General features: G+C 45.2%; 1 protein-coding gene across 1 annotated transcript in view; it reads left to right on the top strand.

Moving 5' to 3' along the window:
* LOC144168308 (phospholipid-transporting ATPase ABCA3-like) overlaps window positions 1-26,581 on the top strand; it is a 55,033-nt gene that overhangs the window by 26,212 nt on the left and 2,240 nt on the right. Inside the window, exons 6-7 of the mRNA XM_077697318.1 lie at window positions 14,836-15,024; window positions 16,960-17,144. Coding sequence (XP_077553444.1) covers window positions 14,836-15,024; window positions 16,960-17,144 — 374 coding nt within the window. The remainder of the gene's footprint in view (window positions 1-14,835; window positions 15,025-16,959; window positions 17,145-26,581) is intronic.

The raw sequence follows: 26,581 nt of genomic DNA on the forward strand, positions 1-26,581 counted from the left end.
CAACAGGTGGCACTGCCCTGAAATCTGCATCATTGTGGAAATGCAGGGCGTTACATGGTTCGCAATTTCTTGTAATTATTTTCTATTGTTTTTTTGTCCCAGTTTCTCGAAATTTCGCTCGACAAATGATCACCATTTACGCTATTATAATGGGTACATAAGGAACATTTGCAAAATCTGCTATATTGTGGAAATTCAGGGCGTTGCACGTTTCGCCATTGCCATTATCGGTATTTTTTTATATTAGTGCTGTTCCTTGCCGAGTATCCCCACAGCCTGTGTAAGTCACGGCATTCCCACAATAATGCAGATTTGGTGAAAGTTCCACCTGTAATCGCTATATTAGCGTAAATGTAGTAAATTGGTCGAACGAAATTTTGAAAAATCAGGAAATAAAAAATATGTAAAATATTACGGAAAATGGCGAACCGTGTAATGCCCTATATTTTCACAATAATGCAAATTTCGCGAATGTTCCACTTCGAATCTTTATAATTGCGTAAATGGAGATAATTTGTCAGACAGGAGTTAGAAAAACCAAAGAGTTGACTAAAACTTCACACTCAAAACAGGCGGCTTAAAAATTCTACGCATAGTAGATAATTCTCTGAGGTTCTGCAGACTTTTAAAATTTTTTTAGTGTTTTAAAATTTCTTTCTACCAATTATCTGATTTACGTTGTTATAACGACAACAGGTGGAACTTTACCGAAATTTGCATTATTGTGGAAATGGAGGGCGTTACAGGGTTTCTCATTTTCCGTAATTATTTTATATTTTTCTAGTTTTTCGAAATTTGTTGCGGCCAATTATCTCCATTTACGGTATTATAACGGTTACAGCTGAACCTTTTGCGCAATCTGTATTACTGTGGAAATGCTGGGCGTTAGAGGTTCGCCATTTCCCGTAATTATTTTATATTTTTCTTATTTTTTTAGCTTTTCAAAACTTCGTTTGCCGAATTATTTTTATTTACACTATTAAACCGATCACAGGTGAAGCTTTTGCGAAATCTGCATTGTTGTGGACATGCCATGCGTTATACACTTTGCCGTTCTCCATAGTTTTTAAAGCAAAGCACTCTACTTCTGCCAGCCAACGGTACTTTCGTGGTGCGCGGGAGAAGAATCTCCCAACGCGGCTGCGGAGGGAAGGGAGTTTTTCACTCGCGGAGCAGTGTAGATGGCGCGGCGAAGTTACCCCGTGTTCCCCGCGCGCTCACGCCGGCGGGCGCATGGGCGCGATCCGGCTTTGTCGTCTGCTTTTGTAACGGTTGTTTTTGGGCCTGTTTAGGCGCAGCTTCACCTCCATTGCTCGCTTCTTTGGCGCGTCTTGATTAAATTGTTCGACAGCACCTCCTGCGTTACTCGGGCTCGACGGAATAAAGTTGTCGTACGGAATTTTTTCATGTTTTTATGGCTTTGTTCTCCATCCCCCCAAAAGAACTGATCGGCCCTCAAAACTGGGCCGCATCGAAGTCCTGCAATTACAAAGACCCAGCACTAGTTTTGCAAAATTTCTAGTAATACATTCTACTAATGAGACCAAACAAATGAACACTGTGTTTCTCATTGCAAGAAACATAGGAAACATTGTAGGCAAAGAATATGATTCCAAGAAGCTGGCATCGGTGGACCTTCTCGTTGAGGTAATGAGGTTCGTAATGATGGGACTCGTTGAGGTTCCTCAAGGTGGCGTATGAAGCTGTACTCTTTAGTTAAAATGAATTCGCTTGGGGAAAGTGTTGCCACCCACAATCTCATACTCATTCTATGATGACGATGTTCATATTAGCTTTAGGTCATGCAACCAGTCCGTGAAAGGTAGATACAGTTAGGCCCCCGCACGGGGCACCTTGAGTATTCATGGTGACGGTGAGCAGTGACACCGCGGACCCCGAGCTCCCATACATAAGCCGTGTCCAACCGTGGCGAGGTGTTTAAAGGTGAAGGGTAGAAGCCGTAAACGGTGGCCGTCGGAGCCTTGGTGAAGCTTCTGCCGATGGGCTCCCTGCCTGTCTACCAGGCTGGGAGCTCCGGGACCTCTTTGACTACCAGGGTAAGGCCAAAGGAGAAAGTACCCCCGTCTCCCTGCTTTCCAATGTATCATATGGCATTTTCCAACACCCCCCCCCCCAAACGTGATTGGCCCCCGAAAAGGGGCCGCACCGAAGTTTCCTTTCCACCACTTCCCAACTTGAGTATTCCGAAACCGAACAACTACTCTCGCTTCTTAGGGTTAGAATCAGTTGACGAGTTGAACCCTCTTGCTTCAAAGTCTGTATTTATCGTCTCCAAATTTCTGGACGGTGTTATCGGCGAATCATATAAAGCCAAAAAAACAAAGAACCGGTTAAATCCTTGTTGAAGTCAGTAGCCAGGGTCAGGCTGATAAACTACTTGCACAAACCCTCATCGCCGATCTGGCCATCCGAGTCACGCCCCACCGCAGCCTAAACAGCTCCCAGGGCGTGATTTTCGAATATGACTTAATCAATGAATCTGAAGCTGACCTGCTGAAGGGCTTTCGTAGTCAGGGCGTAAAAGCGGTCAGGCGCATAACCATCCGCAGAGACAATAAACAAATACCGACAAAGCACCTCATCCTAACCTTCGACAAGTAGACCCTTCCAGAATTCATCAACGCAGGTTACATCCATTGCTCAGTCCGGCCTTCCATCCCGAACCCACGGCGCTGTTTCAAGTGCCAATGGTTCGGGCACGGCACAAACACCTGTCGCGGCCTACGTACCTGCGCAAAATGCGCCCAGCACGATCACCCGGCCGAAAACTGCAACGTGCAACAACTTCTTTGTGTAAACTGCCAGGGTCCACATGCGGCTTACTCCAGAAAATGCGAAAAGTTTCAATTAGAAAACAAAATCATTAACATCAAGGTCACTGAAAACATCACTTTCCCAGAGGCGCGGAAGAGGTTCGCCTCTTTTCCTCTGGGGAGGTACGCCGACGCAGCTCGCCCGGAGGCGGAGCGGCGTCTGGTTTCGGCGGGGACCCAGTACCGCAAGTCGGACTTGGGCCCGCCCCCACCCACCTCCCTGGGTTGCCTATGGCAGCCCAACTCGCTTCCGCACCGCTCGCTGAGCCAGCAGCGGTTGTGGTGGCAACCTCTTCCGTCGGGACCGCTGCCGCTCCCGTCCCTGCCTCCCCGTCCTCCAGTGCGTTGGAGGGTGCCATGGACACCACGGGCACGGCCGCTCGATGGAAACTAGGTCCGGCCTGCCCATTCACGCGCCGCCAATGGGCAGGCGCGTGAAAGCGGAGTTGTCAGTTGCCGCCGCTACTTTCGGCGGGGGCGCCACACATCGGTGACGGCTCCCGCGTCCCTCGCTTCACGGCGCCCTAAGGAATATCGACGATCATGGTTCCTTTAAATGTAATTCACTCGCGTTATAACACACCTATCTGTAAAATAATAACACCACGATTTACGGCAAAGATATGTCTTCAATGTCTAAGAATTTCATCTGTTTGATGGCGGTAATTCTTGTTCGCTGTTTAAAAAGACGAGTGCGATGCGGCCGCTCCCGCAACCCCGTTCTCGCGATGTTGGGGAATATGACTGTCCAACATGTTACAATGCTAATTCGGTTTAAACACTGCAGCCCGTTTGTGCTGGAAAATAAAGCTCCATTACTGCTGCCATTCACCATGCTAATTGAAGTGAAGTGAAGTGAAGTTTATTTTCCTTTTCATAGAAAAGAGGGGACCGAGGCAAAAGGCGGTTAAGCCTGACGAGGCCTCGGTACCCTAAGCCTGTAAGTAGTACAGATGCAAACGCAAAAACACTTAATACATAGAATGGGCAGCAATCAAAATACAAAAGTAATATATAAGCAGTAACACTAACTAGAATATAAAACATGTGCACAATCATGGGCAAATACAAATTGATACTTGTACGAGTTCAATTTCGTACATACGGATGAAATAAAGTAAATCATTCGACTTAAGTACTTGTGTGAAAAAGATAGAACAATAGATATATACACTTACATCCATGTACACACATACATACACATACGCATATATATCAAAGACGGTAAGCTGCATTTTTACATTAGAATTTCACCTTCGATCAGATGCTGTTTGGTCTTTTTTTTTAACATGTTTCCAGATAGAAAAAACTCATCAGGAAAGGGGAATTTGTTTAGCGCATTGGGTACCTGACAACTCAGTTTTTGTTCACCGTAATTTGTTCGCGTTCGCGGAACTCTTAGTTTTACTACGCGAAGATTGTAACCTATGTTGCTATCAGGAGCAGAGTACAAGCGATTCTGGTGAATGTATTGAAGAAGCCGCAGATAATACACTTGGTCGGCTTTTAATATGGAGTGTTTTACAAACAATGGTTGCGTGCGTAAGTTTCGTGGTGCACCATAATATCCCTCAATAGCCCGCAAGGCTCTTTTTTGCAGGACAAGTAGTTTTTGGTAATTGGAAGACGTGGTCGTACCCCAAACAAGATTACAATAAGACAGTCTTGAAAAAAACAGGGCATTATACATAGACACTTTTAACCAAACAGGCAGTAGATTAGAAATCCTATAAAATAGGCCAACAATTTTACTTAGTTCAGAAGTAAGTTTGGAAATATGAACAGACCACGAAAGATTTTCATTAAACTACACACCAAGAAATTTTTGGGAAGAAACTTGATTGATTGTTATACTGTCATAATGAATATGTATACAATTAGTTTCCACGGTGTTGATGGGCTTGAAAATAATATATTTCTTTTGCTTATATTTAAACTAAGCTTATTCCTCTGTAACCAATCACGAAGGTTCATTAAATAAGCATTGACCATATTTTGAAGCGCCGGTAATGAACAGGAAGAGAAGAAAAGATTAGTGTCATCAGCGTACATCACTAGATCGGGAGAGTTATGTATGCCAGCTAGGTCATTGATATATGTAATGAATAATAACGGCCCTAGTACTGATCCCTGTGGGACACCATGCTTAACCACCTGTATTGAAGGACAATTTTAAAACGGTCGTGTTTTAACCTTGCCAAACACAGGCTGAGCAGCCCCAGGGCTGTCTCACGTTTGAATTCAGGCACGGTACTTTTACTCCGAAGCAAATGTCCCCAAAATGCCGAGAAATTGTAGAAGGTCACATTTATTAGTAAACCGGATATTTACTCGTTAAACAGGGATGTAAAATGCTTAGATGCACTGCGCACCTGATTGCTTTGCGTGAGAGGAACACCTAGCTGTGTACTCTCAGTAATGGGTTTGTGATTTGCTTTTGTTCTTTCCGTATTTCGTTTGAATTGTGGTTTGATTTCGCATGTGCGGTCGAGTTTCCCGTATGTGTGAAATCTGATGTGTGAGGCTAGCGTTGTGCAGCTAGGCTGCTTGAGTGGATATTCATAGATTTAATAAAAACTGCTTGGCAGTGAGAACGTTTGCATATTTACGTGATTCTATGTTGTAGAGCGTTTACGCTGCTTGTCGTTTTTCATTATGAACAGCACAGAATAAGCTCAGCTTTTTAATAATCTGTACACGTTAACTTCCGTAGGGTGGAATCGGAATTAACGCGGGCAAGCAACACGGTTGGAAGGATTAATGCGGCTTGCAGCATCGCGTGTCGGCGACGGGCGATGGCATGGAAGCGCAGTTTACGGGTGCCGCTTGTACTAGTGTGCTCCTGGTTATGAAATGCCCAAAACTACTGCGTGCCGCGCTGCAAGTCGAATTCCTCAAAAACCCCGGACGTCTGCTACCACGAGTTCCCTGCCAAAGAGCGACTCCGAGACGCCTGCTTGCACATCTCCCGTCAAGGGATCAACAAGGGCAGCCAATGGAAGCCAAACTCCTGATCGGTCGTTTGCTCGCTGCACTTCAAAGAGGATGACTACACAGGGGGACTGAAGCGCAAGTTGTTGCCAACAGCTGTGTCGGCAAGATTTCCGTCGTACCCAATGTGCATGCAGCCGGGAAGCCCAAAAAGGAGGAGGGCGCTTCTTCGGCCGCTGCTCGAGGCGTGTGCGTCAGCATCTCAAGTACGCTATCAAGGTCAAGTGATCACAATGGTTGCGGAAAATGAAACGATTAAGTATTCAATTCTGGGCCTAACGGTTAATGAAGAAAGAGGTCAACCGCACTCACCGACAGAGGCAGACCCAATCCTGTATGCTCTCACGGACACGTAATCATGCGGCCAACGTAATTTTGAGACTCGAGAATGCCAGACTTCGTTCGATCTGACAGGCTTTTTCGATAACACCAATTGAAATGCCCGCCGCCTTAAAATAAAAGCAAACAGACTAAGCGAAAAACTACAAGAACTGCAAAAACGCTGCGACGAATTTCGCGAACGAGTGAAGAAGTTCGAGGAGGATCGCGCTGTAAAGGCAGTTCGGCACCGCGGACAAATTTGTAAGCTCCTTTCAAACACCATATTCCCACACCTCACAGACTGTCCGCTGATGTGGTGCGCCAGCAACAAGGACCCGTGCCACTGTCATGAGCTGTGCGAAATGTTCTTGAAAAAGCTATTGAAACGGCTTCTTGCCAACTGGGCTGGCGACGTTAATAGCTCCTTGGAGAATCTACTGAAGCTTTCGTGAAAACATTTCTCGCCGAAGGTTTTCCGCTTGTAAAGATGATTGCCGGTGAACCTTACGCGAAGAGGACTTACATATTTTCTGATAAACCCAATAAATCCCCCTTTAAATGTTGTATTAAATTTACCTTTTTATGTCCCACCGACTTAATATAGTTTAATTTACCTTCCAACTGTATATTACGTTTGCAACTAGTGTAAATTAAAGAACGACTGCCGCAGTTTTACAGCATTCCAAGTACTCATTTCCGTGTTTTGGTGGTTCCCATGTAAATAGTGTTCTTGTTGCAATAAATCAGTTCATAGTTGTGTTCGCTCTGTCCACTTCATTCGTGTGTGCTTCGTAATTTTGGTACTCTGTAACCTAACGCGCAGTCTAACAATATTTACAAAGCAAATGAACCAATGCACCCTAAAAGGTATTAATATTATTCTAGTTTTCTATGAAAACGCAGTTAAAGCAAGGTGTGAAAATATCCAGTCATATTTGTCAATCCCGCATTGAGAAATGGGCGTGTAAGACACAGCATGAAACGTTTATGCGATTTTTACGTATGCGCAAGTTATAAGCTGCTATGTAATAAACAGAAATGCGGTTGCTCAGACTAGCTTGCCGCGCCAAATATTATTCCTGAAAGCCTTTGTAAAGTCTTCAGAAACAAATCCACCTATTGCGCTCGACGTTAGCAATGCGCCACCTGCGAACGTCGCATGCGGCGCGCAAAAGGAAAACGAATGCAGCGCTGTGCCTGCTTCGGAAATTCTAGTTAGTCCGTGACGCCTACATTGAGTTTCCGTCTCATATATCACCACATATTATTATACATTATGAAGATGCTGACTTCGGCTGTCGGTGCAGCCAGGAACAACTTACACCGCATTGAAACCGTGACCGCGGCCGGCAGCCGCCGCTCTTCTTTCACCGATGATTAGCGCCACGACTGACGCTGCGGCGGAAAGGGAAACTAACGCGGTCACCGGCGGAGAGGCGCGTTCGGCAGGCCGGACCTAGTTTCCATCGAGCGGCCGTGCCACGGGCCCCGCACCGGCTTCCACCGCCACCGCACCGCCTGTGCCACTTCAGCTGCCCCCGACACCTGCGGTGGTGGTGGGTCAAACGAAGGGCCCCCGAAAGGGGGCCAAGTCCGGGGGGCCCGGTTCGACGGGCACACCCAGGACATCGGACGACGAGATGGACGTCGTACCGTTCTTGCCTGCAACGCAGCGCAAGGAGCGGCCTTCGACGTCCAAGCCTACAGAAAGGCCCAAAAAGCCCAATATTAGAGTCACAGCCCCGAAAGACGACACATAACATACACACTCCAGTAGTTCTCACGCTAAATAATGGGAGGAGAAAACATAGTTCAGTGGAACTGCAGAGGCCTTCTGAGTAATCTTGACGACGTGTATGAGATTCTGCATGCCAATCAGCCATGTCTAATGTGTGTCCAGGAAACAGATCTGAACTCCAAACACACAAATTTCTTGAATAGTTACCTCGTATACAGAAAGGACAGGGATGACTGCACACACTCTTCTGGCGATGTGGCCATAATCGCCCGAAAATCCTTAGCATGCCACCCTGTCACCTTAAATACCGTCCTCGAGGCTGTAGCCATCCCCACAATAATTTTTAATAGCTTGGTAACGGTATGCTCCATTTACATTCGTCCTGATTATGCACTTTCGAGCTCTGACTTCGAGGCGCTGGTCGACCAGCTGCCCGAACGGTACATTCCAACAGGCCACCTTAATGCACTGAACTATCTTTGGGGCTCCTCCAGAACGGATGCCCGAGGTCGCATGAGAAATTCCTTACATCTTCAGGAGCATGCCGTTTCAACAATAAACAGCCTACATACCATAACATAGGTCACAACACATACTCACATCTTGACCTGGCTATTGGTTCTGCAATTCTCTGTCCATGTCTTGAGTGGGGTGTGGGCAAGGACCCATATGGTAGTGACCATTTCCCCACTTCATTAACCCATATAGGTACAGGCCCGAGCAGTCCATCTTCCCAAAAAAGGTTTAATGAAGCAAGAGCTAACTGGAATACATTTACAGAGACATCCAAACTACACCACACATCCATAGGACACGTACACGTTGAAGAAGCTACCCAACTGCTCACGGCGCACATCCTCGACGCCGCCGAAAAGTCCATTCTCCACGCCTCTGGTGCCCCGCGCAACCAGCGGAGGCCGTGGTGGATTGAGGACTGTAGGCGGGCGCGAGAGGCCCAGAACAAGGCGTGGGGTATCCTCCGTCGGTACCCCACGTCGGGAAACTTCCTCTTGTTCAAACGGGCCAAGGCATATGGAAAACATGTGCGCCGTGATGCAAAAAGAGATAATTGGCGCTCATTCATAACATCTATAAACTCATACACAGACACACGCAAGGTATGGACACGTATACGCAAACTCATAGGACAACAGACACACAGCCTGCCCCTGGTCAGTACAACAGGGGACACACTGGAAGACAAGGCTGACGCACTCGCACAACACTTCCAACACGTGTCCAGTTCAGCACACTACATGAACACTTTCCTGAAGTATAAAGACTGTAGTGAAAAAAGTCCCTACACCACAACAACAAATCAGACTTCTTACAACTCCCTGTTTTCACTACATGAGCTGAGGGCTCGTCTGAGCACGTGTAAACCCTCAGCTCCAGGCCCAGACAACATTACATATACAACGATACAAAAAATACACGAAGACACACTTGGAGCACTTCTACATCTATATAATAAAATATGACTTTCGGGGCACATACCACACTCTTGTAGAGAGGCCATTGTAGTGGCTTTCTTGAAGGAGGGAAAGGACCCGTCGTCCCCCTCAAGTTACCGTCCAATAGCCCTGACGAGCGGCCTGTGCAAGCTCTTCGAGAAGATGATCAATCGCAGGCTCCTGTACTTCCTCGAGTACAATGGTCTTCTCAAAGGCTGCCAGGCAGGCTTTAGGGTGGGGCGATCGACGAACGATCAACTGGTTGCACTTGACTCATACATCAAAGATGCCTTCGTGCATAAGCAGTACTGTTTAACTGTCTTTTTCGACCTCGAGAAGGCTTACGACACTTCTTGGCGTCATGGGACCATTAGTGACCTCAAGTCATTCGGTGTTTCGCGTAACATGTTGAACACCCTTGTTAGCTATTTGTCAGAGAGAACGTTCAGAGTAACAGTTGGTTGTGCACTTTCAAAGGTTCACGTCCAAGAAAATGGCGTGCCGCAAGGTGGCGTGTTGAGTTGCACTCTCTTCATAGTAAAGATGAACTCTCTTGGAAAGGCAGTGCCACTAACAATCTCTTATTCTATGTATGTAGACGACGTGCAAATATCTTTTAAATCATGTAATATGTCAGTATGCGAACGTGAAGTCCAGCTTGGTGTCAAGAAGCTTGCCGGCTGGGCAGACAAGAATGGGTTTAAATTGAATACTGCAAAAAGCTCCTTGGTTGTATTCTCTAGGTAGCGCGGGATCCTTCCGGATGTAGACATTACTCTTAATGGCGTGTCGCTTCCTGCGAACAAGCAGTACAAGTATTTAGGTGTTGCGTTTGACCAGAAACTCACATTCATTCCACACATCAAGGAACTTAAACATAAATGTCTGAAAACAGTGAATATTCTGAAGGTTCTCTCCCACCAATCGTATGGTTCCGACAAAGAGCTCCACTACGGCTCTATACTGCTTTGGTTGGGTCTCGTTTGGACTATGGCAGTGTGGCTTTTAAGATTTCATCACTGAATAACCATCCTTTTTATCCTGTTTTTAACGATACATCAACGTCTCTGCTCTTTGTAAATCACCCATTCGTTCCTCTGCCCTTTTCACTTAGAGTGAGAGAGCGAGCCTTGGATCTGAGTGCTTTGTTTTTAGATATGTACAGGTCATCCTTTTCAAACATTTTACCACCTTGGGAAGTTTTCCCTGTGTGGTGCGACTTTTCTTTTATAAAACTTGACAAAAATCGGGTACCACGAGGTGCGATACTGCAGCAATTTCTGTCTTTGCAGTTTAAATACACATAAGCAGAATTTTATAGTGACTCTTCTAAAACCTCCGCTATGGTGTCGTGCGCTGCTCATGGGCCAAATGTCAATGCAGTTATAACTATGAGTGTGCACACAACAATTTTTTCAGCAGAAGCGTATGGAATTTTACTGATTGTACGACACATTCTTAAAAATCAAATTCCCAATTCCATCATCTACACAGATTCTTTGAGTGTTGTTCGCGCACTGCCATCGCACAAGCCCCCCCAAAACCACATAGTTAATCTTGTATTCAACACTATCATGTCCGTGTGTGCACAAAAGCATGGGCTGCTCTTCTTCTGGGTCCCAGGACACGCTGGGATCGCTGGGAACGAGTTGGCAGACGAGAGGGCCGCTGCTGCTGCACTGAGGAACAATGTAGACATAACAACCCTACCATATACAGACCTCAAGCCACACATAAGACAACACTTGCGCAGTACATGGCAAACACACTGGAACGGACAGACAGACAACAAACTACATGAATTAAAGCCACACTTGGGACGGTACACAGCTGACTCGCACAACAGACACACGGAAGTCGCCTTGGGTAGGCTGCGGATAGGGCACACCCATGCACGCACTCGTATCTGCTGACGGGATCTTCTAGACCCCAGTGCAGCAGGTGCGGAGAGGCCCTATCCGTAGTGCACATACTAATCACATGCAAGGCACTCTACACAAGACGACACAAACACTTCAGAGAACTCTACATACACCATATCCCCCTACATCCCTCGCTGTTTCTTGGTGACGATGCCATGATTTCCGTGAAACGTGTTTGAGTATTTGTCAGACGTTCAGTTTTTAAACCTCAGTTCCTATCACGCATAATCAAATCTGGCCCCATACACCAGCCATCACCATTATCTTTAACTGATTTTACTATGTTCGGTTGACACGTTTTTTTACCTATCTTTTTGTGGTAACCACTTTACTTCATTAAATAACCTTTTCTCTGGCGCTCTTTGCCCTTAGTCGGCCTTGCGCCATAAAAACCAAACCATCATCATAGATACAGTTAGGCGTAAACAAGCTTGTGGAATGGACAGAAGAAAAGGGTTTTAAACGGAATCCTCAAAAAGGTACATGTGTTTTATTCACAACACCCAGAACCCGACGTCACACTGAACAGAGAAGGATACCCTTCAAGAAAGAACATAAATTTTTAGGTTTTATACTTGACGAAAAGCTAACATTCATACGGCATCACTAGACACTCAAACAAAACTGCTTGAACACCATGAACATTTTAAACGTGTTGTCGCATCAGTCTTACGGTGCTGATAAAGACTGCCTTCTACGCCTCTTTGTCAGTTTAGTTAGGTCACGTATTGACTACGGAAGCGTAGCGTAGGGGTCTGCGTCTAAAACTGCCCTGAAAATGTTGGACCCAGTACTACATTTGGGCCTTCGCCTTGCCTCGGGAGCCTTCAGGACAAGTCCGATAAAATGTGACCACTGATGCCTAGGCGTGCTTATACAGCACTGATCTATGCTATTAGGACAATGTCAATGAAGAATCACCCGTGCTGTTCTATTGTGAATGACGCCCTGTCTGCCCGTTGTTATTTAGCACGCTCCTCGATCCCTGCCCCTATATCTTTGCGTGTCAAAGGCCTTGCAGAGGAAATAGGGGGGTCTTTTGATGAGGGCATGAAGACCTACAACGCCGACGTAGTCCTGCCTTGGGAAAAGTAGACGATTCGTTGCGACGCATCCTTTAAACCCAGCTCCGTGAGCTCGTGAATTGATCTTACAGTATTTTTACATTTACAACACACATATCCATATACCGCATTTTACAAGGATGCCTCCAAATCTGCTCCCGCTGTGTTGTGTGCTGCACACGGCCCGGATTTCGCTAGCACAATCACCTTGAACAAAAATAACAGTATCTTTACAGCAGATGCATATTAAATTTTAATCACAATGGAGCACATTACACAGAACAAAATGAAAGAATCAATTATCTACGCAGACTTCCTAAGTGTGGTTACAGCACTAGATTCCTTTAAACCTACAAAAATGTTGCCCTCAATCACCTTTTTTAAGTTCCTGGGACTGTTTATAAATAAAACTAAAAATACTTGTTTGCTGGATCCCTGGACACAGTGGAATTCTGGGTAATAAAAGTTTCGACCAGAACGCCACTTTGGCGGTCCCCCATAGTGGTGTTGATGTAGCGCAAGTCCCTTACCTCGAGTTTAAGCCAGTGATCCGAAGGGGAATCCATAAATTCCTTCAGCACACGTGGGACACATAGAGAGAATAAGCTCCACTCAGTAAAACCACACCTGGGAAGATACACAACAAAACAAAAAACAAAATAGATTCAATGAAGTATCGATTTGCAGACTACGCACAGGTCACCCTTACTCTACACACGCATATCTTTTAAATGGCACACTCCTACCAGATTGTGATAAGTGTGAGGACCGACTCTCCGCCGTCCATGTGTTAGTTGAGTGCACATCCTGCAATGAGGTTAAGAAAATGTCATTTCAAATCTATACCTTAAACACTCCGCTACCCCCGTCACTGTGTTCAGGAGATGAACCTCTGTTCACAAACAAATCTCTTTTAAGTTGTCTTGGAGACATAAAATTTTTGAAACTCATGTTGTACAGTGCGTGACCTCAGAGCCTGCGAGTATTGAGCAAGGCCCTGATGTTTTCTTTGTTCGCATGAGAGACCCGCTAACGTAGCATGATCCTCGGCTCGAGTTTCAGTCACGTTCCATCCATAATCCCGTTCATCCGCCATTATGAACATCTCTATGTTTTAGTCTACGGGCCCTCTACACCCATATATAGTGTTTTAGAATATATCATACTTATTTCATACATATTTTAAGCACAAACATGACTATTGAAAGGCGACGTAACATAGTTTTGGCTCTCTTTGGTCTTAGATACCCTTGCGCCAATAAACACAAACATACCAATACTACTATCACTTGGTACTCACAAAACAACGTTTCCTTCGCGCTCTTTGCCCTTGGTCGGCCTTGCGCCATGAAAAACGAATAATCATCAAATCAATGTTTTGGGGAGCGTGAACGTAAAAAATTACAGTGCGCTGGCTGGTACCAACACCCCGTAACCTCTGGAAAGAACTCATCCTTGCCTTGCTAGCTGCGCCTATTTCTGTAGTGTTTAAACGCAGGGCGGCTTGGCTGTGCATCATTGAAGGTGTAACTATTGCATTTATGTCTTCAAAGATAACCTTGTTGCTACCTTTCACAGCAGTGTGTTGATGCGGCTATCTTCTGCAGCAGCTTCTGCATCGCTTAGTGAAGAGATGAAATGGGAGCCCGTTGAAGTCACGGCTGATAGCGCGTTTTCGCAAGATGTTGGTTGTATACCAGGTGTTGGGTGTGTCAGAAGATCCCAAGAGACCACTCTTGCACTCATTATTCATGTCAAGCTGATATTTATTTTGATATGCTATTGATATGCTGTTTGATTGATATTCAAGTTTGATCTCCCCGGGTGGAGCTCTTCAACCAGTTCATCTTCAGTAGTAGAAAAACATTGAAGAATTCAAATCTATCTAGCTGTGCCGCTACAAACGAAATTCAAACTGCTTTCAAATGTTGTGCTCCTGGTTAACAACCCAGGTCTGTATTCTAAAACAAGGCGGTTGCTCCTTCAGCCTTAAACCAATGGTTATTCTCTCTCCGCATGGACAGACTCATAAAAACTCGTGGAAACGTGTTGCTATGCCACACGGCTGCATGACCCAAAAAGGGTGGCATATGAACAGTGCTAGACCCTGATATGGTATGTAGGCTGTGTGTACCGGGACGCATTGGTCACGAGGGTGCGCATAAAGTTATTTTCGCTTACTCTGCCTCTCTTGCAGTAATAGCCATGTATGGTCGGAGAGATATCTCCAAGAAATTGTTACAATAAAACGAGGAACTGGATTAAAACCGACAATTAGCTGTGCGAAAATGGAGAGAAGTTGATTTCGCACGCCTTTTTAACGTCTTGGTACAGTCTTAACACTCGTATGGGTTGGATGACAAAGCCATCGCCCTAAACCCCCGCTCTACATCTGCGGCGAAAAATAAAGCGAAAGAGCCGCATGCTGCACTTGCACAAATCTACGCATGTGAAAAGTGCCCCCCCGATTGTCTTGTTGCGCATGACTCCGGTGGCATGTGCGCCTTGCAGGCCAATCTGCTGTGGCCGTTGCCATGCTGTACTGGATATTCTCCTGCACCATGTCGTTCGTCACCCTGGAAAACGCCAACGGCATGGGGTACCACTATATACAGCGGAAGTATAAGCTCCTGACCAGCATCTTCCCAGGAATGAGCCTGCACTGGAGCTTCCGCGTGCTAGGGCGGTTCGAAAAGTTCGGTACGTTCTTGGCACGTGGCCACGTTTGAAGTTGCTTCTAAAACTGGCGGTCTATCTGCATGCGTCACTGCAAATGTCGCCATAAGACGGTAATCCCTTTTCAGTTTCTTCTCCTACCCTCCACGCTTTTGCTCTTCCCTCTCACCCCAATTGATGACGAATTTAACGAAGGTTTGTGCAATACAATTAGATTTTCCCCAATTCGAAATGCGCGCACGCCATCTGTTGTTACCGCGCGTGCCGTTTTCTTTATCGCTTGTTTGAGTGTTCCTTAAAGCTTGAAGGAACTGGAGTTTCGTTTCTTTCTTGTCCCCCTCTATACAGCTGTGAACGAATTGTTTTATATTTGCATTCGTTAAGAACTACTGCAGCGCGTATTCTGGGTTATAAGAATGCTGGTGTTGTCGAGTATGCATTAGAGGTTTCCTCAAATATGCCTGAGGTGTTTCTTTTGCGCTGAATATTGTGGGTATATGCGGGTAATGGCAGCAGATCATTTGCAGCGAAGGAAGCGGCTACGCGGCAGATTGTTGCGTGAAGTCATGTAGGGAAGTCAATTGTTGCGTGAAGTAGGGAAACAGGGAAGTAGGGATTGTTGCGTGAAGTCAAGTCAGATTGTTGCGTGAAATCGTCAGATTGTTGCGCGTTTTGCGTAGGCTGAATCGAGTGGCCTACAAACGGACGGACGGGACGGGACAGGACGGGAGGGCGGGAGGAGATAGACGTATGTACAGACGGACTAAACGTTTCGCGTTTAGCTAGCCTAAAAGGACTATTGACCTTCTAACTGACCGCTGTCTGAAGTGAAGATGTTGATGCTTCATCTTCGGGCTATCGTGCAGGAGGTAGTACTTTGGGCATCCCGATTTGCGTATTTCATGCGGCGATAAGTCAATACGGAAGACTTCGTTACGTTACACAGCAGTGCAATACTCCTTCTGCGTGTGAATTTTTGCCTCGCTTTGGCGCATGTTTTCTGCTGAACGTACCTTCTCTATATATTGTCCGGTGCTGTCCTTATATTGTCTTCTCCGCTGAACAAGGCCTCTCTATATATTGTCCTCTTATCCCTGTGGTATCCTCAGTTGAGATTCAGAGCGCGTTCTTGTCGATTCCTGCCGTGTGTTTTCAGGGTTGCTTTGCGCTGTAAGTTTGTAATAACTAGAACGGCTTAGTCGGCTTCGGGGCTTTTTGACATCAAGCATATGGACATAGCATCGGGAGATAAAATGGATAACCCTCGCTGTTAAACGCACGAAGAGTAGAAGTAGTATAGTGTCTGCTTCGGGCTACGTGTGAAAGTATTCTCCCTAAAAATTATTTCGTCCTTTTTTTCAACATTAGCAGTAATTGTGGAACGGGGACAGTAAGCGTGTCCAGTAGTTAGATAGCGCGCCAACAAAATACGCTAGTCAAATGTTCTACGCTACGCATTCAGCATTCGCGATAAAATGCGCAACGCAGATTTTCCCCACTTTACGCCATTGTTTAAATTCTGGGAATTCCTCGTGGACTATGGATCGTCACATAAGCAATATTGGAGCAATCGGTCGGCACCCTTCAGTTAAAGCAATAAAATGTTTAATTGCGGCTTTAAAGAAAATCTTTGAAAAATAAAGCTCACTCAAGAGGGTATCTGTTGAGGCGAGCAAATGAAGAAAAGAGTCGTTCTGTGGTAACTGTAACAATCGCGTTGGACAAAGCAAGTATGACGCTTTTTCTTTTCTTGCTGCCTAGTAGCAATAAAAGTTTTTGCTCATCCCCAGTGATAAAACTAGGCCAGAAATTCTATTAGAGCGTAATGCACTAGAACTTCTATGCTTCGACAATTTTCTTCCTTGGTTCAAATAACTTGGTTAACCAATAACCAGAATGATGCAGTTCTACACTAAAAGCGAAACCCTTTTCTCTTGTTTTTGTGCGTATTTTTGCCAGCTGAAGATGGAGCCAACTGGTCCAACTTCGCCGATCCCGATGCCACGCCGGATAACGTGACAATACTCGAAATTGTCCTCGTCGGCGTCTTCAGTGACTGCGCAATTGTGTTTCTGATATGGTATTTGGATAATGTGCTGCACACCGGCCCTGGGATACCTAAGTCTTATTTCTTTCCATTAAAGGTGAGAGTACGTACGATTGTTGCAGCGAGTACTGAAGAAATGTTAGATGCATGTTTAGGAAGTTTGGCGATATTTTCTCATTGAATCTATTCTATTCCACCGAATGGCATCCGAAGAAAAAGAACAATGACGTTTGTAGTCACAAAAGCACTGCTGCTCAGTACTGATGCAGGAGACATCAATACATGACTGACGGCTCTGAGAGAAAGAATGCATTGGTAGTGTAGGGAAATTACCGCGTGTTTTTGCACCCCTTGGAAGCTTGCTGGCTGGGAGAAAACTTTGTTCTGTCAATTTGGAGGTGGATATGTTTGGATAGCTTTGCAATCTAAAACCAAGAAAAAAACGTTTCGGCTTGAGTACAGAACCGTTGTTAACAATGGGGCAAAAGTGTGCATGCTACAAATTATTCAGCACCACGTGTAACGCGTGTACGATGGGGGAGGGTTTTTCATTTCGAGTAAGCGCGTGACGAGTTGATTGCACATACAGGAACTCCAAATAAAGGTGCCATTTCCAGCTCCTTCTTTCGCCGATCATTTTCAAGCTTTCTCGGCTAATCCGGTGGTCTGTAGCGTCGGCGGACTTTGGAAGAGCATTTGACACAGTTCTTTTATTTTTGAGGCTTGGACGCCGTTTTTGTGTTTGTGACATCACTTTGGTTCTGCCTCAGCCTCTGACTGAAGAGAAGTAGCCGGATTCAGCGATGCAGGCGTAGCCCAATTCTGCGCAGCGTACCTCGTGCTCTACGCCTGGAAAAGATTGCTTCAGACGTCTTTCCTTGCCGCACAGGAGCGTGTGCCTCATCTTACATGCACGTGTGCCTCATCAACGTCATACTTTCGCAGCACGCCGGACAAGATCTCACATATTTAAGGGACGTAAGGAAGGGCAGCGCGCTGTTCAGGTCGGGGAGTATACACGTACGAAATGCGGCGAACAATGTTCAGCATCATTCGAAAACGCTGTGTGATAGCCGCTTTGCGAGACATCTTTTTGCACCCTGTTAAAGTTGAATAAATGCAGGTCCCACGTTTCAGCACGGAAGCAGCAACAGGTCTCACTACACCTATGCCGGTGAATGATGGGCCAACGTTAGTCAGAGGATGAGACAGAATCAAAGCGATGTAAAAATTGTTCTGAAATGTTCAGAACACACAAACCACATCAAATGAAGAGATACAATTCTCGCAGTACCATTTGACTACAGAAAATGCAAAAAAAAGAATTAACATATTTGTGACAGTGTGCACACGACACACAGAAAAAACTGAATGCAAGGGAAAAAAATCAATGGATTGAAAACATCGCAAACATTTCAAACCCCTTGCCCAGTGAAGGAAACAAAATAATGCCTAATTACATGTGCTGCTCTGCTAGTGCTCCTGTAGAAGATAACGAAATTTTTCCTGTTCATTTTCTGCAGCAATGCCATTAGGAAGACTATTCCACAAGCGAATGGCCACAGGAAGTGCAGAGAAGTTAAACGCATGTGTGGAACCATACATACGGGAAAATCGTAAATGGTTATTTAATCTTCGGGGCGTGTTTGATGCGATTTGGATAGGTTATGTGGAACGAGTCCAGTTATAAACATATTTATGGAGAAATGATACAAGGGCGATATTGCGGCGAAGAACTAGAGGCTGGAGGGAGAGATCAAGCTTTATTTGCCTTACGCTTGAATGGTGGCTGTAGTCACTGGAGACAGAGCGGGCAGCTCTATTTTGGATCGATTCGATCATGTCGATTAGATAGTCAAGATGATGATGCGTATTCGAGTTGTGGGCTAACAGATGTCTGATAGGCCACTTTACGAATACTCGAAGGTGAATTACTAAGATTACGACGTGTATAGCCTAATGTCTTAGATGCTTTAGCACATATGGCTGTAACATCGGATGGCCATGAGAGGTTTTCGGTTAGGTGAACGCCTAAATATTTATATGAAACGCTATGCAACAGTTAATTATGATTGACATTGTAGGAAAAATGGGAGTTGTCGTCCTTACGGCTAAAAGAAATTACCTAAAATTTTGACACATTTAGAAACGTTAACCAAGTGTTAAACCAATGGAAAATTAGGCTGAGAACGTTTTGAAGCGCTTGGTGGTCATCAGTACTCTTAATTGATCTGTAAATAATGCATTCGTCAGCAAAGATGCAAATGCGAGAAGAAGTATTTACTGGCAAATCGGTGATGTAAATAAGGAACAGCAAAGGGCCCAGAACACTTCCCTGGGGCACACCGGACATATCGTAAGTTGGAGATGAAGGAATATTGTTTAATGTGAACTGTTGACGATTGGAAATAAAATTCCGAAGCCATGGTAGCGTGAAGGAGTCGAAACGAAGATCGGTTAGTTTTGTAATGAGGCGACAATGGGCAACGCGATCAAAAGCTTTGGAGATGTCGAGAAAAATGCAGTCATTCTGTATGTTATTGTTCATGTTAAAGTACAGGTTAGTGGTGAATTCAAGTAACAGTGTTTCACATGATAAGCTTTTCCTAAAACCATGTTGATTACGAAAAAAAAAAGATTTGACTCTAGGTGATTGAAAACATGGGAAGCTATTATGTGTTCGCTAATCTTGCAGCAAATGCAGGTCAATGAAATGGGGCGGTAATTTTTCGGGTTATTTCTATTTCCAGATTTAAATACGGGGATCATTTTACCTATTTTCCATTCGCTGGGCAGCTGTCCAGAGGAGAAAGACTGCGTGAATATCATACACAGAATTATACTACACGCAGATATGGTGTTTTTTAATATTTTGGAACAGATGTTAACACCAGCTGAAGTAGATAACTTTAGATTGTTGATGAGGTATGCTATGCCCTCCACTGTGACATCAATACTTTCCATGTATTGCCAGTTATAATCATCGACATTAGGTAAATTGGTATGATCCTCCCTGGTTGAGAACCGATGAAAAAAATGCATAAAGGCAGAGGTACAATTCTTATCTGAGAGGAGTGCTTTGGATTCACTAGGTAAAGATATCTGGTTTGAGTTGCGGTCTGGGGATATTACTTGCCAGAACATTTTTGCAGTCGTTTGAAAAAGAGAAGGTAAATCTTTGTAAAAGTATTTATTTTTATCTTCAGTAAGGGCAGAGTAGGTTTTTAAGCATAGCTTTTACCTTTCCCAGGCAGGAGCAGGGTTTATACGTTTAGCTGTATTATACAGACGTTTCTTTTTGTTCCAAAGCTTACAAATAGCTTTAGTGAACCAAAGATTGGAATTGTCGTTAGTTATCGAGATCAATGGGATATAGTGGTTAATTAGAGCAGGCATTTTATTCTTGAAACAAACCCAGCAATCTTCCCAAGAGCGATTATTAAAAGAGGGCAGCGCGTATTGTTAAAAATATTTTCAGTTCGTTTATTTTTAAAGAAGTTAGCTTTATTATAGTGGCGTACGATATTCTTTGAGATGCCTGCAAGGTAATGGAACATTTATGACTTCTTGAAGTAAATCGTGATCACTAAAGCCTCTTAGGTATGCTATGGTTCTGATTGTTTTGGGAGCGCTGGTGAGTAAATGGCCGACAATGTTACTACCACGGGTAGGTTCGGGAATACCCTGAAACAAGCTAAAATCTAAGGCGAGGTTTATAAATTCAACTGATGTTCGAGAGGTCGACGATAGGTTATCCCAACTAATGAGCGGAAAGTTGAAATAACCGAACAAATAAATAGAATGAGTGGGACAGAGATGAAGAGCCGTGGCTAAACTACTGCGCAGTTCGGAAACGAATGCTTCACTGGCGTCAGGCGGGCGGTAGTGAACAACGATTTGTAGTTTGGTTGTATTTATCATTACTGCCACCCACACAATTTCAAGAGATGTGTGAGAGTCGACAAGAAAAGATGTTAGATTTCCTAATGCCGTGAAGAACGCCACCGCCTAGTTTTCCACTTAGATATTTGCGAGAGATTTTGTAAGACTGCGTATGTGGTAGAATAATAACGTCTGTTATGTCAGGATTAAGTCATGTTTCCGTGAAAACAAGAATATTAGATACGTTATCGTCAAACAAAGAACAGACAAAGTGACGTTTAGGCAGAATGCTAGGAATGTTAGCAAAAGATACGGACAACAATGTCCCGGATATGGGTGGCTCCGGCTGAGCATTTGCCCCTGGGCGCGTGCTCATGACTAGCTATCTATCTGACATGACAACTGCATCAGTGACTTTGTCGTATGTGTAAGTATTTTTATTATTCAGCAAGCGATCAACTGACAGTTTGAAAGGCACTTTTTTTGGTTTCGCAAATTTAAGCAGCTTTCTTCTAGCTTGTCGCGTAGCTGGCGAGAAGTCTTCGCCAATTGAATAATCTAAACCTTTAGGTTGTGCGCAGACGACAGGATGCGTTGCTTATCTTTAAAAAAGGTCAGTGTGGCTATTACAGGTGTGTTTTTCCCTTATTGATGCTTCCCCAGCCTATCTACCCGCTCAAGTTGCGAACTGTTAATATAGACATGTTCACGTGACGTGAACAACATGGCACGCTTGTAACAATTAAGCACTAACACAGCCCACCGACTCATACAAAGTGTCTCAGTTAGACGACATTACGCGTAGTGCCCAATGCCCCATCCTGGCCACAGTGTTCATAGGCGCCTCGTTCTGCTTCTTTAGTTTCGAAGCTACCGTGGACCTGCAGCAGCGCGTGAAGGCCTCGCGCAATTCTGTGTCTGAGTCGACTGCTCCGATCGCGTTGACGGTCCATTGTGTTTTCTGTACTAAATGCCGCCGCGCTGTCTTGGGGATGGAAGCACACTCCGCAGCGTGTACCTGCGTTCTCCATAGTGAGTGGAGGCCTAGGGTGAGCACGCATTCGCAGAGTACCGAGTAATCTGTCGGGACGACTAGGTACCCAAGGCCAGACCAGTCAATGTCCCAGTATACGCCTAGAAAACACTGCACCTCGTCCGGCAAGCAACGTGTGTTGTTGCATTCCCAGAACACGTGTTTCGCCGTCTCCAGGCTTCCACACAAGGAGCAGTCTGCACCGTGCGGGAAGAAGCCAAGTTCCTCCTGTAGGGATCCCCCCGGGAAAGCCCCACTGTGGAACCGGAAGAAAACGTTTTTGGAACCAGTTGGGATCGGCAGGCACATGGCCCTTTTAAGAACGCCCTGCTTAGCCACCTCGACTGGTGGTTCCTGGTAGAGGGGGGAAGAGTGGAGCTTTGCAAAAAGGTCGTGGTATAGTCGACGAGGCTTAACCGTAAGAAGATATTCCCTCAAGAACTGCTGTTCTAGTAGGGCGCCAGCGCCAGCGATTTTCCTATAAAAGGGGGCGGCTCGGCCACCACCGTGGAATTGTACTTTTGTAACTAGCCACTTTGCTGTGTGGGCTGAGCTGACGGACTGCAGTGTCCCACGTAGGAAAGAGTTAGGTTTGCCTCGGAAATATATAAACCGCTGCACTGTGAGCTTAATCTCCACGTGGACGAAACCCAACCCGCCGGAATGTAGACCCCAAAAGAGGTTTGTTCGCCTCATAGGCTGGTATGAAAAACTCTAGGTAGATACCGCCCACTGTCGGTGCTACTTGTTTACTGATTTTGTGTCGATAGACGTGACTATATGTGGCTGTTGGATAGACGACAACGTTGCATACGCGTGGTCTGGCGACGAAGGTGATGTGGCGCACTCTCCAGGGGTGCAACAAGGGTCCCGCAGCAGCCAGCTTAGGTCTCCATGTGGTTGGGTGTTCGTACCCGAGAGCCAAGCGGCTCACTCCCTCGGCTGTGACTTTGGGTAGAGGAATCATGCAACCTGCTTGACACGTGTGATAGGGTACACGTTGCACCTGCGGGCGGCTAGTTTACGGGCGCGCGTTCCGTTCGTTCGTTCTGCTACTTCGATTTGCTCCTTCTTTGCCGTTATAGTAACAAAGATGGAGCAAATGTCGTTGCAGCAGCGAAGAAGCAGAAAATCTGCTGGAATCGTGGACTTAAACTGTCGTGATGTCCTGAAGGTTGCGTAAAGCTTCGCTATCTCCAGGTCTTCCGCGTTAGTGTGAGCTTCCTTCATTTTTTTATACTCTTCGGACATAGCGTCATACTTACGAAATAAATTCATTCATTCATTCATACAACCGCAGACGATTTTATTTGCGAAGAAACCTCGCAATGAGTGCAGACAAGCCAAGTAAATGGCCTATTTTGGTGCGGGAAATTAGGTGTTCGTGTACTTACAATTTTACTGGTTATTTTTTTTCTTCACATTGAGTAAACGTATTCCCGTGCACACATGCGTATAACACGTTTTTCCGTTTTGAAAATATAAACGCAGCCGGGCAAAAGTAATTATAAGCGGATCACCTTGCGTGCCAGTAAGAAGCTTCCCCGTTGTTTTTTATTTGTGGATCATCTGTTCAATGCAGGCCGGGGCATTAAGGTGACGTACAATCGCGGAAAGTTTTAAAGCTGGACACATGTTACCCGAGCACACTGTTAGCGTGGTTTCTCTAAGTTGAAGGAACATTGATCGCACAATCGTGTTCGAACCGACGTACTAGGTTCAATGCCTGAAACGCCACTGCTGAAGCGTATCAATGACGGCCATGGTAAGATGTGCAGCGTCGCAAGGTACGCTATAGAAAGTGGGAAAGCAGTGTCTAGAACACTCTCGAAAAATAGGCTTCGGAAACTGCGCTGAACTTTGTATTTTAAAATACGCGTTGTTTCTCTATTTGCAAACAGGGAACAGCGCAAACTCAGACAAGACACAAGAAGAAGGAGGTGACAAACACGAGCGCTGACTTACAACTGAGGTTTATTCCTTGGCTTTTTACATATATATGCAATAGTCAGAAGCACAAGAAAAACCGAACATTTCACGATAGAGGGAGATACGAAGCCGCTCGTCACGCTTCACCGACGTCATGTGCCACAAACACTTGCTGTACTATTGAGGGACAGATAATTAATCTCTTTCTGCGAGAGGGACAAGGAAGGGACGCTGACACATTTATCTTTTCTGCGCAATATTTCTGCGGCCTCAATTATTTCTCTTGTTATTTTATCTTTGTGTCGTGAAATGACCAGCGTTTTTTGAAATATTGGGGCGCAGTCGCGGCAATCCCGACAGTGGACACCTAAGTGGCCACTAATCGCCGTATGGACGTTATAGTTATGTTCTTTTAATCTTTCATTGAGGCATCGTCCAGTTTGGCCTACGTACGTTTTACCACAAGACAGCGGAACGAAATAGACGACGCCTTTAACACATTCAACAAACCGGTTTTCGTGCTTTACGGAGCAAGACTGCACTGTTCTTTTGGTTTTATTTACTCTCGAACACATGGAGGAAAGCTTGTTGGGAGCGGAAAACACAACATTTACGCTAGCTCTTTTTCCTGTCTTTTTCAAATTGTGCGCTATCCGGTGCATGTAAGGAATAACCGTAAGTTTGTCACGTTTGTTAGTTTCTACATCTGCTTCACTCTCTCGTCCCTCGCTTTTTAACCTCTGCAACATTGATTCTGCTTTCGAGGCCAACAGATGCTGTGGGTACCTCGCTATCAGAAGCTGATCAACCTGCTTACAAAAACTTTCTTGTATCGAGTGGAAACAGGACTTGTTAAGGGCGTTTTTAAAACACATTGTTACGATAGACGATAAAACACATTGTTACGATGGGAGCGGAAAACACAACATTTACGCTAGCTCTTTTTCCTATCTTTTTCAAATTGTGCGCTATCCGGTGCATGTAAGGAATAACTGTAAGTTTGTCACGTTTGTTAGTTTCTACATCTGCTTCACTCTCTCGTCCCTCGCTTTTTAACCTCTGCATCATTGATTCTGCTATCGAGGCCAACAGATGCTGTGGGTGCCTCGCTATCAGAAGCTGATCAACCTGCTTACGAAAACTTTCTTGTATCGAGTGGAAACAGGACTTGTTAAGGGCGTTTTTAAAACACATTGTTACGATAGACCTTTTCACGAGTTTAGAATGGGATGAGTAAGGGTTAATGGAGAATACCTCAGTAACCTCAGATTTGCTGATGACGTTGCCTTGCTAAGTAACTCCGGGGACGAATTGCGAAGCATGCTTTCTGCACTGGGCGAACAGAGTAGAACCGTGGGCCTGAAAATTAATATGCAGAAAACTAAAGTAATGATCAATAACCTCGGGACAGCACAGCAGTTTGAGATAGATGGCGAGGCAGTGGAAGTGGTAAGCGAATATATATACTTAGGCCAAGTTGTGACCCCAGATCCCAACCATGAGGCAGAGATAATTAGAAGGATCAGAATGGGGTGGGGTGCATATGGCAGACATTCTCAGATAATGAATAGCAGCCTTCCATTATCGCTGAAGAAGAAAGTGTATGACAGCTGCATCTTACCGGTACTCACCTACGGGGCAGAAACTTGGAGGCTCACTAAGAGGGTTCAACTTAAATTGAGAACGACTCAGCGGGCAATGGAGCGGAAAATGATAGGTGTAACATTAAGGGACAAGAAGAGAGCGGAGTGTGTCAGGGAGCAAACTGGTGTTAAAAGACATATTAGTAGAAATAAAGAAGAAGAAATGGACGTGGGCAGGGCATGTAATGCGAAGGCAAGATAACTGCTGGTCATTAAGGGTAACAGAGTGGATCCCTAGAGAAGGCAAGCGTTGCAGGGGGCGGCAGAAAGTTAGATGGGCAGATGAGATCAAGAAGTTTGCGGGGATAAATTGGTCACAGTTGGCACAGGACCGAGGTAATTGGAGAGTAATGGGACAGGCCTTTGCCTGCAGTGGGCGTAGATAGGCTGGTGATGATGATGATGATGATGAGTCAAAAGGTAGAAGCGGTTTGCTGGCTCGTGGTTCGTACGCCCAGCAGATGTGATTGGGCGAAAAATGAAGCTTTTGACCGCAATTTGCATGACCAATTGAAGATTCCACAAATAAGCAAAATTTTTCGTTACGTCGACGACTTTTTAGTAGTTTTTAACACCGACGAAGCAGGCCTTGAATCGTTGATGTTCCAGGTGTTAGATCATTTCCGTCATTGTTTTAAACCTTTGGTTTTAACTTTTGAAATTCCCGTTGACAGAACTATCCGGTTTTTAGATCTTAAGCTTCATTTTTCGCCCAATCACATCTGCTGGGCCTACGAACCACGAGCCAGCAAACCGCTTCTACCTTTTGACTCATCCCATTCTAAACTCGTGAAAAGGTCTATCGTAACAATGTGTTTTAAAAACGCCCTTAACAAGTCCCGTTTCCACTCGATACAAGAAAGCTTTCGTAAGCAGGTTGATCGGCTTCTGATAGCGAGGTACCCACAGCAGCTGTTGTCCTCGACAGGAGAATCAATGATGCAGAGGTTAAAAAGCGAGGGACGAGAGAGTGAAGCAGATGTAGAAACTAACAAACGTGACAAACTTACAGTTATTCCTTACATGCACCGGATAGCGCACAATTTG

This window comes from Haemaphysalis longicornis, unplaced genomic scaffold (genome assembly GCF_048455015.1).
Source record: "Haemaphysalis longicornis isolate Haplotype H1 unplaced genomic scaffold, Haemaphysalis longicornis Haplotype H1 scaffold_2, whole genome shotgun sequence".
Taxonomy (NCBI): Eukaryota; Metazoa; Arthropoda; class Arachnida; order Ixodida; family Ixodidae; genus Haemaphysalis; species Haemaphysalis longicornis.